The 17,235-nt window shown below is 38.6% G+C and overlaps 1 protein-coding gene across 1 annotated transcript; it reads right to left on the bottom strand.

Moving 5' to 3' along the window:
* Positions 1-189: 189 nt before the first annotated feature.
* Positions 190-17,058, bottom strand: wu:fc38h03 (acetylcholinesterase collagenic tail peptide). Its single transcript, XM_067411376.1, has 17 exons — positions 15,697-17,058; positions 13,571-13,677; positions 12,610-12,720; positions 12,487-12,531; positions 11,737-11,763; positions 10,432-10,503; positions 9,784-9,846; positions 9,600-9,626; positions 8,992-9,036; positions 6,841-6,876; positions 6,654-6,734; positions 3,986-4,082; positions 3,508-3,641; positions 2,440-2,559; positions 2,229-2,355; positions 1,872-1,974; positions 190-653 (listed from the first exon to the last, which is right to left on the bottom strand). Exons 1-17 carry the CDS (start codon positions 15,797-15,799, stop codon positions 584-586), a joined length of 1,368 nt encoding a protein of 455 aa, XP_067267477.1. The 5' UTR covers positions 15,800-17,058; the 3' UTR covers positions 190-583.
* Between the last annotated feature and the right edge of the window lie 177 nt (positions 17,059-17,235).

Below are 17,235 nucleotides of genomic sequence, written 5' to 3'. Positions count from 1 at the left end.
ATACTTTTTTCTGTGAAAAATGATCAAGCAGAGAATTATTAGGTATCAGTTCATAAAAGTCTACACACAGTTCAATAAATAAATAAAAAAAATACAATGAATACCTGCTTTTACAATACATGCTTTACAATGCACATACCATCAAAATACAGCTTAGTCTGTTGTTCCTTGAGAATAAGAACATGTTATGTCTATGGAAACATGCACAAATTTAATCATGCATTTGCAACACCAAACCAATAAATACGTTTCATATAAACATATTATACATTAATTTAAATCATAATAATTTCATTACACAGCTTCATACTTAAAATATTCATCCTCCAGCTCAGCTGCCATTAAAAACATACAAGAATCAAAGAACAGGTGCTGCAAATAGTGCAGTACCCGCTGAGTTGTACCTTATAGTGTGTGTGTGTGTGTGTGTGTGTGTGTGTGTGTGTGTGTGTCTAGAAGAGTGTGAAGGGGGCGAGGGAGACAGAAACAGCCAAATCCTCTCAGATCATCCGCTAAATACTGTTGATCTCAGCAGGCTCTCTCTCATATCTGTGTGTGTGTCTGTGTGAAACTTTTGTAGGCCTCAGGTCCTGTATTTACAGCCGGTTGAGTCGATGAAACAGGAGTCAGTGCACCTGAGCTGTCCAAAGGTGCTATGTGTACAAAAAGATAGAGACATTCATTATATTGGGTGTTGACATTAAATACTTTTGGGAAATTGGCATGTCCTGAGGTGTGACATGCTGTACTCCATCTAAAACTATTTTAAAAAGGATTTTGCATCTCTAAAATTAATAGAAAGCATAGAAATGTGTACTTTTCAAATTTTATAGTCACACCCAGGACCTTTTGCGAATTGGTAAAAGATTATTAAAAATATATTTAAAATAAATATTTAAATAAACAAAGCTGCAGTCTGTAAGTTTTGCCTCTTTGTCGCCATCTCTCTTTGAAACCTGCAATTGCAGTTATTTGCGGAATTATCATCTTTACATGGGTTGTGCATCAGCACGGCTCCTGAGTGTGGATGAATCTAATGTTTGCAGTCAGTCACCGCATCGGTGTGGATACTGTACTTTGGAATCACAGATTCTACGTCTTAGAAGTATGACCAAAAATAAAAATTTTCACCAGAAAAAGTCATCTGAACAAGTAAGTAACATGTCTGCCACTTTTGTTCTGATTGACTGAGAAAAAAAGTGTTACAATAAATCGTGCTGCCAATGGTGATTAAATCTAATGATTGCTAAGCTCGGATCACGTCAAACCGTGCTAATTATTATTATTGTTATACTTTGTGCTCAAATTGTTAATGTTAACTACATCAGCATCGTGTGACTGTGTATTTAGTGTGTATTAGCGTTACCTGTATTTCAATTTCTGTAGCCACCCACAGTCTGAAGTCTTTTGCTTTTGACTACGGGTGAATCACCAGTTGTCACTGATGATTGTCATTTGGATCTTTCTGGATTTCAATCCGCCATAAAAATTAAAGTTTAATTATTGCAGCTACTGTGAGAAAAGGCAATAAATGATCTGCTACCAGCAGCATCCTCACATGCCATATTGCCTACTAGCCGGGACTCCTTCATGTAAAAAGACGTGATGTAATGACGCAAAGACGAATGGCTGCATGCTCAAATTTCCCATGGAAACCAACCGGTACCACTCTTAATAGAAAACGATATTACAAGCTTACCGTTGTGAATCGGCCCAAGGTAAGGAGATAGTTTTCAACTGGTTATTTACTTGCTCAAAAATTGAAAAGTTACGGACTGCAGCTTTAAATAATAATTAAAATTACACTTAAAATCTGTTGATTACAAAAAGTACCCAATATGCATATGACATTGTGTGTGTTGTATGCATACCCCGGAAGATATGATTTGCAGGTCTGGTAGCCGAAGTCTTTCCCATCACACTCTTCCACACCCTTATTACGATATCCATCTCCACAGTATGCCTTTTTACAGCCTACCCACAGAGACAGAGATAAAGAACAGGAAAGAGACAGAAGTGGAGTGAGTGAAGACAGACTGAGAAAGAGGAGAATTAAGACACACTCAAAGTATGAACAGGAAGAAAATGTGAGTGCTGCATTTCTGTGTAAAATGGAAATTATTTACACACCTTCAACACAAGATAAATGTACTGCTAATTAATTTTACATTTAGGCATTTTTCTTATTAGCTACAGTATGTGATGGTTTCTGGGATTACGTGACTCACCTATGCAGTCATCCGTAACAACCTTGTTTCCGTCGTCACATTCCTCCCCATTGAGTTCCTGCAACTTTCCATCGCCACAGACTCCATTCCCATCCCTCATCCTCTCTGTCGCCTGTAGAGGCATCAGCTAGAATACAAACAAAAGCTCCTATTCCCAAAATGCCTGTCTGGCACCATGTTTCATGGCATTGTATTTAAAATGGTCCCATACCTGAATGGGCTCCCATCCAGTTTTATCTTTGAAGTAAAGAGACCTCTGATCCTTTCTGAAGGCGAAAGCATTCTCTTCGTGGAGACCTTTTAGCTCTTCCTCACTGCTCACAACGAATATCTGATCAGGAAACACAAACTGATTATAGAAGCAGATATAAAGAGGCTTATTGATTCCATTAGAAACAGGCAAAGTAAATCAGATCTGATGGTAAAATTTGGCTTGTTGGATGTGAACAATGTGTGTGTGCATCAGGTTTCGCCATCATCATAGGGAGCAAACGTACCCACAATGATAATAAAACCCGAAATCATCTGGAGCTCCTCGCAATGAAAACAGCTCAATTTAGAGACTAAATACTGTCTTAATAAATATCTAAAAATACCAAAAGGTTACTCTAAGGGCTAGGTGTAGTAGGGTTACTAATTTACTTAAAGCTGCTGTCCATGATTTTTGGCCCTATAGCGGTTAATAAACAGAACTGCACGCATCTTGCGGAAGAACATTCTAGCCGGAGCTACTTTTCTCTGTGTATGTCTATGGCGAGATACTCTGCGGCGAGTCCTACCAGTCCGCTCTGAAAAAGTTCGAATATAAACACTTATTATAAGTGTAGCATGATAATTCAAAATAAGACAAAAACACGGTTTGGAAAATGAATTCATGTTCTACATTCTCATTATATTATTTTTGTACATTTTGAACACGAAAAAAGTTGCGGACAGCAGCTTTAAAGTCAACATGAAATTGACTTAATTGATTAAGTTTCTGGTCTTATTGTGAACGATTCATCAGTGCATTTTATTCCAAAGAAAAAATGGTTTGTCTTTGTCATTTTTAAGCAAAATATAATCATCAAGCTCAATCATCCTATAAAATTACATTCCTTTTGGCAAACTGGCATTGAGTCGTGTTTCATTCTTGTATGTAGCGCCCACTTCCGAATGGATAAAATCAAGTTTCTTTCGGAAAATCTTTCACCTTACATTACAGAAGTAACATGTACATTTAATATAAAAACAATAGAAGTAAATGGAAAGTCCTCAGTCATGAGTTTGTGTGGCTTACCACTGGAACTTTGTCATATTTGTTACGGTGTTGTAATGGGGCACTGGGTGGACTGAGAGAAGGGAAGCTGCAATCACAGACTCCAGGAAGACCGGGCAATCCCTTCTCACCTTTTTCTCCAACTACAAAAAGCCCTGTACATCATGAGATCCCAAAAACCAAAAGCAAATATATCACACTTGAATATTAAGCTAAAGCAGTAATACACTGATTTATTTATTAAAATATCTGCTGAAAAGACCAGAATGTAGAAATACTGTCCCCAGAATTTAGATAAATGTCACAAAAACTCAATGTAGATCTTCATGAATAATTAATTAAAAAAATAGTTTTTAGTTTTAAAAGATGCTAAATGTTTTTCTATAGTAATTATAATTAGCTTCATATAAAAACAACAGAAGTCTATGGTATGCCCTCATTTTTAATAGCTAAATACACGTGTCGGTGTGTGTGTATGTGAGCATGTATGTTTTCTCACCAGATGCAGGTACCCCAGGAGGTCCTGGGTGGCCCCTGGGTCCAGGTGGACCAATGGGACCCACTGGCCCCGGAAAACCTCTCTCCCCATAAGGCCCCTATATCAATAATTATAAGTTGATAAGTCTTTTATGCTCACCAAGGCTGCATTTATTTTATATATTAGACATTTATTAAAAATAGTACTATTGTGAAATATTACATATTCTTTTCTATTTTAACATATTTTAAAATGTAATTTATTCCTGTGATGGCAAAGCTGAATTTTCAGCAGCCATTTCTCCAGCCTTCAGTCTTCGTTCAGAAATCATTCTAATATGCTGATGGTGCTCAGAAACATTTTTCTTATTATTATTAATGTTGAAAACCATTCAACAAATCTTTTGTAACAATATAAAAGACTTTACTGTTACTTTTGATCAATTTAAAGGATTAGTTCACTTCAGAATTAAAAGTTCCTGATAATTTACTCACCCCCATGTCATCCAAGATGTTTATGTCTTTCTTTCTTCAAGCTACATATTTTACTTCATAACTTTTTAAATATGGATATTTTTTTTTACACAAACGCATCGCTTCGCTTCAGAAGGCCTATATTAACCTTCTGGAGCCGAGTGGAATATGTTTATGATGGATGGATGTGGACGGAGACACTTTCTTCAGCTCATACTCGTTTGGTAACGCATACTGCCATTATAAATCTCGGATGTGTCAGGATATTTATTAATATTTTTCTGATTGTCTTCATCAAAAAGAAGAAAGTCATACACACCTAGGATGGCTTGAGGGTGAGTAAGCTTGGGGTAATTTTTATTTGAAAGTGAACTAATCCTTTAAGGTTTTTGAGGAAAACATTCAAGGATTTTTCTCCATATAGTGGACTTTTCAATGCAGCTTCAAAGGGTTCTACACGATCCCAGCTGAGGAATAAAGGTCTAGCGAAAGGATCGGTAATTTTCTAAAAAAATAAAAATGTATGTACTTTTTATCCAAAAATGCTTGTCTCGCACTAGTTCTGCGATGCGCCACGCATTACGTAATCATGCTGGAATGGTCACACGTGACGTAGGCGGAAGTACAACGGTAGGGCAAAAAACACCATCTCATTTTCTCCTCCAACTTCAAACGTCCCGTTTTTCCTGGGACAGTCCTGTATTTGAGCTCCATTTTTAATTGTGTCCTGACTTATTAAGAAAAAAAATCATATTTTGTCCCATATTTCATCTTTCCTAAAATTACTTTACAATTGGGTAATCATAGAACGAGACAGCCCAATCAATTCGTCATAGAACAAAATTACCATCTAATCACAATTCATTATTAACTTTCCGTTAGTAAAGGCTGGATAGGCGGAATCGTGCTGAATGACACGCACCAGAAGCACTCTCTCTTGCTCACTTTCTCTTTTCTTTGTGCGCGATACCAGCTCTCTCAGACAGTGTGCGGTCAATTCCCCTTGTATGATCAAATGCACACATAGTTTTTCAGAATGTCCTTCATGTGGAGTATCTCACGTAAATTCAGTCTGTTATAACTTATGGCTTAAGTGGACGTAAACAGGTGGGTGAAAATCAGATATGTGTCAGTATATTACATCCATGAATTCGGTCTTAAAGGGACAGTAGCCTAATTAAATATTTGTCTGTCATTGATGTTAATCAAACAACAAAAGATGTTAAATAAACATATGCATGGTAAATAAACCTACGGTATCTGAAAAACAAGTTTATTTAATTTGTATCTCCATCATATTTATCGTATTTTTTGTAAATTTCTTTATATATATAAAATTGCTTATATCATGGTCATATTGCCCACCCCTTGCTCACCCGTCCCATATTCTACCATGAGAAATCTGGTCACCCTACTTTGAAGCTGCATTGAAACTGCTGTTTCAACCCGCTGTACCTCGGTGAAGTCCATTATATGGAGAAAAATCCTGGAATGTTTAAAAAAAAACCCTTAACCTTAATTTCTTTTCGACTGAAGAAAGAAAGACATCTTGGATGACATGGGGGTGAGTAAATTATCAGGAAATTTTAATTCTGAAGTGAACTAATCCTTTAATGCATCCTTGCTGAATAAAAATATTTATTAAAAAGACAATATACAACAACAAAAAAACATACCAACCCCAAATATTTAGATGGTAGTATACAAAGTCAATGCATCAAACTGTTGCTGGTCTTGAAATGACATTCAAGTCTGAGGCCTATGCAGTGATCTAAGGAACATTAAACATGTATGTCACGGCGCTGGGCTGAATGATAGTAGGAATCTAAGGCCTACGGTAACAGTCCAGGTATTTCCCAGCAGTTAGTAAAGACATTCCCAGGAAGTGCCTAAACACAGTGTAATACAAGAGATTGGAAACATGATCGGCAGGGCTGGACTCAACATCAGAGGCCCTGCTGGTCCAAATCCAGCTACCAGCATGGTGAGATTTTCAGCTTCTTATGTTACTTTCGAAATGACACACACACACTCACACAGTTACAGACTGACCCGCTGACTGAGGCAGACGGGTTAACCGTGTGCACATGTGGGTTTTAAATATGTCTGAAGCTTCTTCCGCCAATAATCCAGTCCCTTATTATCACTCAAGATCTCAATATCAAAACAAACTAGAGGAGATCTGATGCCCTGTCGAGTGCTGTGTGTGTTCTCACCTGTTTGCCTCTCTTGCCCGGTCGTCCTGTAGGACCACGCTTCCCTGAGACGCCAGGCTCACCCTTGGGTCCCATTTCACCCTGGGGGATTGACGAGGAGGTTCAGAGAGAAGGATCAGTGACATCCAAAACATATTATCGTGACATGCATGACGTTGATTTTAAAGGTTAAAATGTCACATAATACCTTCTGTCCCAGCATCCCAGGCATGCCATTTGCTCCCTAAAGAAAGCAGACCAGATACACACATGAATATGAGTTTAAACTTAACGGAGGGAAGCTAGCAGGAGCTGTGCATGTAAACCTCACTCCCCTGGCCTCATGAGATGCGTTAGCGACTGACGCTAGAGACTGCGGTTATTAGCGTCCTTGTTAGCGTGCCCGCCTCCCATGCCAGTTCGAATCCCGCTCGGAGCGGATTTAGTAGGACCGGTTACATTTGGTGCTGTGACCTGGATGGGAGTGAGGTCTAGGGGGGGGGAGTGTAACAAAGGAAAGCTAGAAAGAGCTGTGTGTGTAAACCTCTATCCCCTGTCTCAATAGGTGTGCTAGCCAGGGCTGGAGACAGAGGTTCGAATCCCACTTGGAGTGGGACCGGTTATATTTGGTGCCATGACCCGGATGAAAGAGAGGTTTAGGGGGTGAGTGTAACAGAGACAAGCTAGTAAGAGCTGTGTATTTAAACCGCAATCCCCTGCCTCAAAAAGGTGCGCTAGATGGTGCCGGAGATGTCGGTTCGATTCTTGCTCAGAGACGGGTTGAGTGGGATGAGTTATATTTGGTGCCGTTACCCAGATTGGAGTGAGGTTTAGGGGAGTGTAATGGAGGCAAGCTAGTAAGAGCTGAGTGTAAACCTCACTTCCCTTCCTCAAGATGTGAACTAGAGATTGCTGCCTTTAGCATCTTTGTTAGCATGCCCACCTCCCATGCCAGTTCAAATCCAGCTCAGAGGGGGCTGAGTAGGACCGGTTACATATGTTTACACTTAGATTCTACATATTCATGTTGAACAGAGAACAAAAATCTTATATGTGATTTAGGGTATACTCACACTAGGCACTCTGAACTGTGCCCGAGCAAGTTTGACCCCCATAGCCTGGTTCGTTTGACTAGTGTGATCGCCTCGTACCATGCCCGGGAACTTAACCATCGCTGGCCTGCTTGAAAGAGGTGGGCCAGAGCTCGGTTCAGGACAACTGCATTCGGGTTTGGTTCAAGGCAACCATGCCAAATGTGAGTACACCCTTAGAAGCTACACTGTTCTGGGTGCCAGTGTATTCTAAGTGCTTTAGGCTACGTTCACAAAGCTGCAGAATATGGTTGTCAGTCTTGTATTTGAGTCCTAAATACAGTTACGCTCATACACAGTACGGTTATTTACAGGAGTGACAACCGCATTCTATAACCAAACTCATACCTGTAAATTTTCATGACACACAACTGCATTCTTGGAATATCCGTGCTGTGTGAACGAAACCTCACTGGACAACTAGTTGTCTATCACGTCATACAGTGCAAGAGAGACACTCTACTGGTGGCTATGGTGTTCTATATGGTTGATAGGTGGTTGGATGTGTTTAAAATGTTTTCGCATGTTTCTCATTGGTTCTTTGGTTGTTAAGGTGTTCTGAGAGATTGCAAGGTGGTTGAAATCATGATGTAAGCATTTTAATGTGTTGCTACGTGGTTGCTAGGGTGTTCTGGGTGGTTACTAGGTGGTTAATATCATGTTGTAAGCATGTTGCTACTGGGTTGCTAAGTTGTTCTGGGTGGTTGTTATTGTATTCTAAGTGTTTTAGAGGTTTATGGTATGTTCCAAATGTTTTAACATGTTGATTTTTTGGTTCTTTGGCTGCTAAAATGTTCTGAGTGGTTGCATTTTAAAGTGTTGCTATGTGGTTGCTAGGATGTTCTGGGTGGTTGCTTAGAGGTTGATGTTTAGAAAATGATTCTGTGTGTTGCTCTTTGGTTTCTACGATGTACTGAGTGGTTGCTAGGTGGTTGCAAGCATGTTGTAAGCATTTTTAAGTGTTGCTATGTGGTTACTAAGGTATTCTGGTTGGTTGCTTACATGTTGCTAAGGTGTCCTGGTGTGGTTCCTAATTCCTAGATGGTTGCTAATGTGTTCTAAGTTGTAGATGCTTGCATGTTGCTATTTTGTTGCATAGGATGTTCTGAGTAGTTGCTAGGTGGTTGCTAGTGTGTTGCTATTTGGTTGTTGGTGATGTTTTGAGAGTTTGTTCTATAAATATTAGTGTTTCTATTTTGCTGCTAGGGGAAACACCATTAATAAGGAACTCTAAAAACTGGGTCTGATGTGATTGCATGCTTAATCACCTTGTCTCCTTTTGGACCTGTAGGACCAAAATTCCCCCGTGCTCCCTGAAACCATAAGAATAAGTTTAGAGAAGTAATTACAGTCAGTTAGACTTCAGTTCCATATTGTACAAAGTAGTGTTGTCAAAAGTACCGACTTCAGTACCAAGTCGGTACTGAAATTTATAAAAAATGCGACGCTTTGAGCGCTGTTGAGCAGATTCGTAAACACCTGATTCTTAAACGCGCTCATCGGATATGCCTGTGATTGGCTTCAATGATTAATGCACGGGAGCATTTGAAAGCGCACAGAAAAGTTTGAATTTGAAAGCGGGAGCAGACTGGTCCGTGATAGACGGCTGCTTTCAAATGCTCCCGTGTGTATCTGTGTAAGCGCTCAGTGAAGCGCGTCATTAATGAATGTTTACAACATGTTTTTGAAGCGTTGATCATTGAAGCCAATCGCAGACATATCCGATGAGCATGTGAACACAATGGCCAATCAGAGGTGTTTATGAATCTTCTCAACAGCGCTCAAAGTGTGAGATTTTTAAAATTCTCGGTACTTTTGACAAGTCTAGTACAAATGTAAAGAAACATTTAATTTCAGTTTAACAGACAAACTGTACCTTCTCACCCTTGTAGCCTGACAAGCCCTAATGGGACAGAGAAGAAGACAATTATTATTTCCGTTGGTTCTTTTCTCATTGATAGGTGAGATGAAAAAGCATTTCTGTAATAACCAAAACAGCACAACAATAAGATGCCAATCCTTCTACTGTACACCAGTTACACCTGGAGAACATGACTCACCTTAGGTCCAGCTGGTCCCCTCATTCCTGGCATTCCCATTAGTCCTGGGTCTCCTTTCTCTCCCTGCCAATGAGGTCATATAAACAGTCAAAAAGGAGCTATTTTATATATCTATTTGTGTCCATTTCTCCTGATAAAAGAGGCATCAGTCAAGATCGACACAATTCTTTTCCCGCCATTAACAGAATTTTCCGTCATTTGAGACAACGCTTGCCGCCACTGACAGAATTTTCTTGCTTTCCCTGTTTTCACTGTTATATGGTAGGGGGCGCTATTACAACTTCTGAAAGAGTAGAGAATCTTCGGATCAAAACAAAGGCAAAAAAGGAGAAGATACAAGTGATAAAAGCATTGCTTATACACTTGTAGTCTTTAGACTAAACATACTAAACATATTGCACGTTCAGAACTTCAGATATTCATACTGCAAAATAATCTGGGGGCTATGAAAGTTTTGTGAAAATGATCAAAAATGCTTGTGGTGACTGGCAACTTTTTAAAAACGCGCTGGTGGAGAAAGAGTAAATCTAAGACTCGGCGGTTACTTTGATGCAGTCATTTACAATAATGTTTAAGACCAGACATTTCAAGTGTATATATGGATAGATTACTATGGTCAGTTGGAGTACAGAGGTAAAACTCACCCACCTTAGGTCCCTCTGGGCCAGGCAGCCCTGCAGCACCTGGTTTCCCTGGCAGACCCCGACGCCCAGTACGACCCTACAAAGACAAAGGGAAGAAATAGTTATGTACTATACACAACTTTTATACACCCACTGCAACCCAGCCAGATCTGGCAATGTGGCCGAAGTGCTGAGTGTACAGAGCAGATTTAATCAAAGACAAACCACCTACTCAGCATCCCTGCCTCTCAGCAGTCCTCTTCATTCCTTTAAAACATCAGCCTCTCTAATCTTTCTTCTTCTTTTTGAATGCCTTCCAGGTTCTTTACTCAAACACTCTCTTTCTCTTGCTTTTAACACTAGATTCTATCCCCACTGTACTGTAAAAAGTAACTTTATTTCTGGTCTTGTTTTGCAACAAAACCATCTACAAAACAAAATACTTTAGAAGTAAAATTGTGTAAGATAAAAGTATTAAGCAATGAGAGGCTGAGTGTTTCATGGGTAAATTGTGTTCTTAGCGTAATGCAAAGCCTTTACCAATGGTAAAATCATGGTGAAATTAGTGATGCACAGAAATTAGTAACATAAGTTATAAAACACACACACACACACACATATATATATATATATATATATATATATATATATATATATATATATATATATATATATATATATATATATATATATTTATATATTTTTTTTTTTTTTTTTTTTTTTTTTAAATATTAAAAAATCTCACTGATTTCTAATTAATAGATATATTCTTAAAGATATTTTTCTCTGAAAATAAGTGTTATAATCGTATGCAATTTCTTTTAGGGATATTTTTTACTGGAAATCAAGATAAAATAAAAAACTTATTAAGATTAAAATTATTAAAATCATATCCCATATATCATCCTGTGTTCCAAACTTCTTCCCCTCTTTTTGCTTGAGGTGCTTGAGAGTTCAGTGCAATTAAATAGCTGTGTATGTTTTGAATGAGAGCAGCAGTGCAGGACTGAGATTAATGTCTGAGTTCAGCACTAAGTGATATTACAGGGCAGAACTGCAGTGGACTGCAGCCAATGAAACAGCACCCTGTAAAACTATTATATGCACCAAGAGAGCATGTCATAAACAGCGTACAGGACTGCAAAATGAAACCTGTCTCATCATAAACACAGACATTTTATATGAAATAAAAGAAGTGTGAACCAAGACTTCTGTTCCATATGTGCTCTATAAAGACTGGAAAACATCTCTGACTTTTTATTATTACTGGTGGTATCCATGCATCTGGCACAAGTACAGTACTTCAGAAGATCAAAGATGAGAATCTGACCTTTAACCCTGGTCGTCCTATGTCACCCTAAAGTAAAAAACAAACAAACAATTCCTTCAGTTTCATAATAGATTTCAAAACTAACAGACCTTGAAGCATTTGATTCCTCTTAAAGGTGCAGTAAGCGACTGATTGGACCGAGCAGCACAACAAACTTGTAACCAATCAGCAGTAGGGGGCGTGTCCACTCATGATGGGGGTGGAGAGAGAGTGAGGAAGAGGGAGATTTGAAGGACTGTAGAAAGAGAGATAGCTAAAAGACATTACAAAAGAGAAAAGCTCAGAGGAATATCACAGGGAAAAGAAGGGTCATGATCAGGCAAGAGTTTTAGGACCCACGTTAATATTAGAAATGCTTTCCAGTGCTGAAGAGACCTAAGCAGGGAGGCCTGAAAACGGATACGTTGTTTCTGCTCCATCGTGAGTAACATTGGTTTTGAGTGTGTGCTCTTGGCGACTAACAACAAACTCTTGCTTGTATTTACTCATGTACTGTAAGTTAATTTTTTGTTCCTCCTTGTTGTTTGTTTGTCATCTTCGCTTTATTTTCTCACAAAGCTTTATTTTGCTTTGCTTCTGCTATATGATAAAGAGACATCCACTCTTGCATTGCATATTTGTGTATTTTAGGGGTGGAGCAGTGAAGGGAGGGGTGTGTTTGTTTGGGTTGATTTAAAATATCAGCAGTGTTCAACAATGATTCTCAGAAATCGCTTACTGCACCTTTAACCAGATGTTTAACCATCTCACCTTATCTCCTTTGGGTCCCTCAATCCCTGGAATGCCACTGTGACCCTAAAACAAAGAGAAGTTGTATTTTGTTCTCATTTAGTTGTCTGGGGAGGGACTTCAGTACCTTTTCTTGTTCCTTACCTGTGGTCCAATGGGTCCAGGAGGCCCTGGTGGTCCCATCACACAACGTTCCTTCACCTGCTCCTCATCCTTCTCTTTCTCTCTTATCCTCTCCACAGGCCTAGACAAGGCCTTGAAAAACAGATAAATGGTAGATTGAAGGGATAGTTCACCCAAAAATGAAAATTTGATGTTTATCTGCTTACCGCCAGTGCATTCAAGATGTAGGTGACTTGGTTTCTTCAGTAGAACACAAATGATGATTTTTAACTCCAACCGTTACCGTCTGTCAGTCAAATAATGCTAGTGGATGGGAACTTCTACTATAAGAGTAAATAAAACTTGCATAGACAAGTCCAAATTAAACCCTGCGGCTCGTGATGACACATTGATGTCCAAAGACACGAAACGATCGGTTTGTGCGAGAAATCGAACAGCATTTATGTAATTTTTAACTCTAATACACCACTATGTCCAACGGCATTCATCACTCAATTCGTGAGGTATGATCGCGCTCTGACAGCGGCAGTGATGTCTTGCGCATATACTTCAATGAGAGCGAGACATCACTGCTGCTGTCAGAGCGCGATCAGACCTCACGAATCGAGTGATGAATGGCGTTGGACATAGTAGTGTATTAGAGGTAAAAAATGATATAAATACTGTTCGGTTTATCACACAAACCAGGACATCAATGTGTCGTCACGAGCCGCAGGGTTTAATTTGGACTTGTCTATGCAAGTTTTATTTACTCTTATAGTAGAAGTTCCCATCCACTAGCATTATTTGACTGACAGACGGTAACGGTTGGAGTTAAATATCATCATTTGTGTTCTACTGAAGAAACAAAGTCACCTACATCTTGGATGCGCTGGGGGTAAGCAGATAAACATCAAATTTTCATTTTTGGGTGAACTATCCCTTTAACAGATCATTTTTTTTTTGTGGCTAGAATTATGCATACTAATATTGTGTCACTCACAGACTCTCTTTTCCAGACACCAGGAGGGGGCAGGAACAAAGGAGGAGGAGGCGGGGCCAGCAGACAACAAGGGTCAAATCTTTTCAAAACATCATGTGGATCCCGAGCTAAAGTATAAACCACACAACCAACCAGATGACATAGAATTAAGCATTATCAATAATCTCATTGGCCTGGAGTGAAATAGCACTGTGATTTAGCTGAAGCGTTCTTAATGCAGTATTGATGAAAAATCCCCCACCTCACATACAAACAACTTAATGGAGAATGGATACATATGGATATGTGCATTTATGGATGAATGACAACACAGGTTTAAACATGAGACTCAAGCAAGGCAAACAAAAGTCTGACAAAACATACAAAACCTTTAATTTGAAATATAAAAATTAATCATAGACACACATGCTGACATACTAATTGTATTAAAGGTACAATTTGTGATATTTTTTTCCGCTAGAGGTCGCTAGAAGCCTATTCAAAACAAAGGCGTAGTTTGATGACGCCAAGTTTTAGAGCGGAAACTTGGGACATGTGGTCTCCATCTCAACGGACGGTGCAAAAGAATAGGGATTGGAGTCTGGAAGAACTCATGTTCGTGGATGCGATTATTAACGTTAACTGTAGTATGAAGCAGAGCAGGACCGAGTGTTGCGGGAGCTGAACGAGGAGCTGGAGCGATTGATCAACACACGCCTCACAAGCAGCGGGACTTTTATTATGACACAGTCGCCGGCGCCGCTTCCGCTTTTCCGGTTATGAGTTTACGGGAGCTGTCCTTGTCGACAGAACCAGCGGCAGATGGTAAACAGTAATTATGTTCCATAAATAAGTAACACAATCCACCATAAAACGTGCAAGAAGTAAATAAGGAACTGCTTGAAGCAAGCTAGTGGTTTGCTGGACGCTAGACACTACTTCCGCATTTGTCCACGGCACTGATGTCATGTGGTTTCTACGTCAGTAAAGGCGGTAACAAAGTAACTGACGTCATTGACAGGCGACTGCACTGCCCCGTGTCACTGTTTAGAATGGGAATTTTCTCATGATTTACAAGTAGTTGAAAACATTAGAGATATTGTTTGTAATCAGCTGGACAAAATATATAACACTAGCCTAGTGGTTTTTGGATATTTTACTGCAAAGATTTTACATATTGTACCTTTAATTACTGTAAGCATACATTTTATGAAGGTCATGACAGAGTTAACAGTGCATATATAGGAATAACAAGCCCTTCAATAGCTTTGTTTATTTATTTTATTTATAATCATTTTTAATAATGTAATTTAAGTTCCAGTTATGTGCAGACCAATCCATGCCTACATATAACAGATATGTGAATATCATATACATATAAAATACAGGTACAAAACAGGGACAGATATTAATATTTAATTGCACTATTGGACCATGTGAACTCCATATAAATATTTTGCACAAATTTGTGGAGTCCATGCATCTGTGAATAAAACAAATAACAAATAGCCTACAAAGCAATTAACGAAAATGGTTCAATTCAAATTTTCACCCAGATTGTTATGCTGATAATATAATGTTAAAAACAGAAAATGATATAGAATTATATATAATTTATTAATATACATTAAAAATAATATAGAATATATGGTTACACTTTATTTTAGTGCCGTAGTTACATTGTAATTACTCAAATAAGTACCGAGTAGTATTAATTAACTACATTTACTTACTTTAGAGTTACAGTTAGGGTTAGGTTTACTTGTAATTATGCATAATTTACTGTTATTACTATAGTAAGTACTTGTAGTAACGTGTAACTACGGCACTGTAAAATAAAGTTAAAAAATATGAGATACATATATGAGATACATACATAGGCTACATATATATTTATATATATATATATATATATATATATAGAGAGAGAGAGAGAGAGAGAGAGAGAGAGAGAGGCTATATAGGCTATATATATATATATATATATATATATATATATATATATATATATATATATATATATATATATATATACATACATACATACATAGACAATTATGTAAAACAAATCACAGGCTTTCAAAATCACAAATTGATAATTACTTAAGAGCGCTCACACGCATTCGCGCTCTCAATCTCTCTCATACCTGTATGAATCGGGAGGAAATTATCCAGATTGAACGGTGAAAGGTAGGCTGACACCGAGTATAGCAGAAACTGCAGCTGTATCCCAATCCTGCTCATGGCCATGTTCCTATAGGAGTGTGTCAAAAATACACAGATCCGAGTCGGTGCCCGCCCTCTTACTGCTCAATCCCTCTCCCATCCAGTTTCAAATACCAGCAGCTCTCCCTCTCACACCCTATTTTCTGATCTCGGTCTCGTCTGACAGTTTAGCTGCGTTATTAAGTCATAAGAATGCTTTCCACGGAGTCTTTGGGAATCTCCAGGCGCGATCGCTGTTCCAGTCAGAGATCTGACATCTGATCCACCCTCTCCAGCCCCTCATGCCAAGATTAGACCCCCGTACTACCAATATACACTTAATACCAGATGCCAACAAACTGTCCAGCTAATTCAGGCCACGCATGTAATGAACGACTCTCTTAAATGTATTTGTAAAACGCATAGTTTTACAAAAGAAACAATAACTACGAACTGGTGCATCTGTCAATCATTATTCACATCCTAAAAACGTACCAGGTGATGGCTGTGCACTGTGGAAAGTTTTATTTGGCAGCAGGTCACATGATTTGTAAATTTAGTGTCTATAAAAATAAGTATACTCGTGAGCACGATGTTTTTTCGTCTAACTAAGTTTGGGTGGGACTTTTTTAAGGAAGTGGTTGCATTTATTTGATCAAAAATACAGTAAATTGGTGGAAAAACGGAGCTAGTGGTCACACTTTTTACTGAGGTGATAATTTTTGTTTACATTTCTTGGGATAGGATGACACTACATGGCGTAAGAACCAAATAAAAAACTTTTTAGCTTTGTGACAACTAGCTCTGATCTCCCTTAAAAGGGTAGTTCACCCAAAAATGTTTCTGTCATCATTTACTCACCCTCAAGTTGTTCCAAACCTGTATGAATTTCTGTTCTCTGCTGTACACAAAGGAAGATATTTGGAAGAATGCCAGTAACCAAAAAGATCTCGCCCCCCATTGACTGCCATAGTCATTTATTTTTCCTATGGTAGTCAATTCTTCCAAATATATTAATAAACATTTGTGTAAATGATGACAAAATTTTAATTTCTGTCAGGACCATTATCGACAAATATGATTGATAATGCATAGAGTTTGTATTGGTGGTATGGTTCTGTTCTGGGCAAGAACTCCCTGCGCATCCATGCAGCCTAGCATGGATGAGAGCAGGGTGAGCAGCAATACCCCCACTAGGGTAAACAGAACAGAACCAATATATACAGATATAGTTAATGTCAATAATTTAACATGTACACATATTTCAAGAATAGTGTGATTCAGGGAAATAAGGCCAGTCCTGACTGAAGAGAGGAGGAGCTGGGGATGGAGGAGGGTAATTTGCTCCTGAGAAATGCAATAGCTGCTGATAACTGAGGAGCTTATATATGGATGCCGTGATTAGGTGTCGTATTCCTATAGGTAAATGTAAGTCAGCTGATGCGAGCTTGACTGACGTGACCTGCCAGAACTGATGCTAA

This window comes from Chanodichthys erythropterus, chromosome 15 (genome assembly GCF_024489055.1).
Source record: "Chanodichthys erythropterus isolate Z2021 chromosome 15, ASM2448905v1, whole genome shotgun sequence".
In the NCBI taxonomy this organism is placed as follows: Eukaryota; Metazoa; Chordata; class Actinopteri; order Cypriniformes; family Xenocyprididae; genus Chanodichthys; species Chanodichthys erythropterus.
This window is presented reverse-complemented; position numbering and strand designations above follow the sequence as displayed.

Coding starts and splice junctions, on each gene's coding strand:
- wu:fc38h03 (XM_067411376.1), bottom strand. CDS start 15,799: ATGGCCATGAGCAGGATTGGGATACAGCTGCAGTTTCTGCTATACTCG. Junction 9,627..9,783: donor GGGGACCAGCTGGACCTAAG/GTGAGTCATGTT, acceptor CTGTCCCATTAG/GGCTTGTCAGGCTACAAGGG. Junction 6,735..6,840: donor CTGGGATGCTGGGACAGAAG/GTATTATGTGAC, acceptor TCAATCCCCCAG/GGTGAAATGGGACCCAAGGG.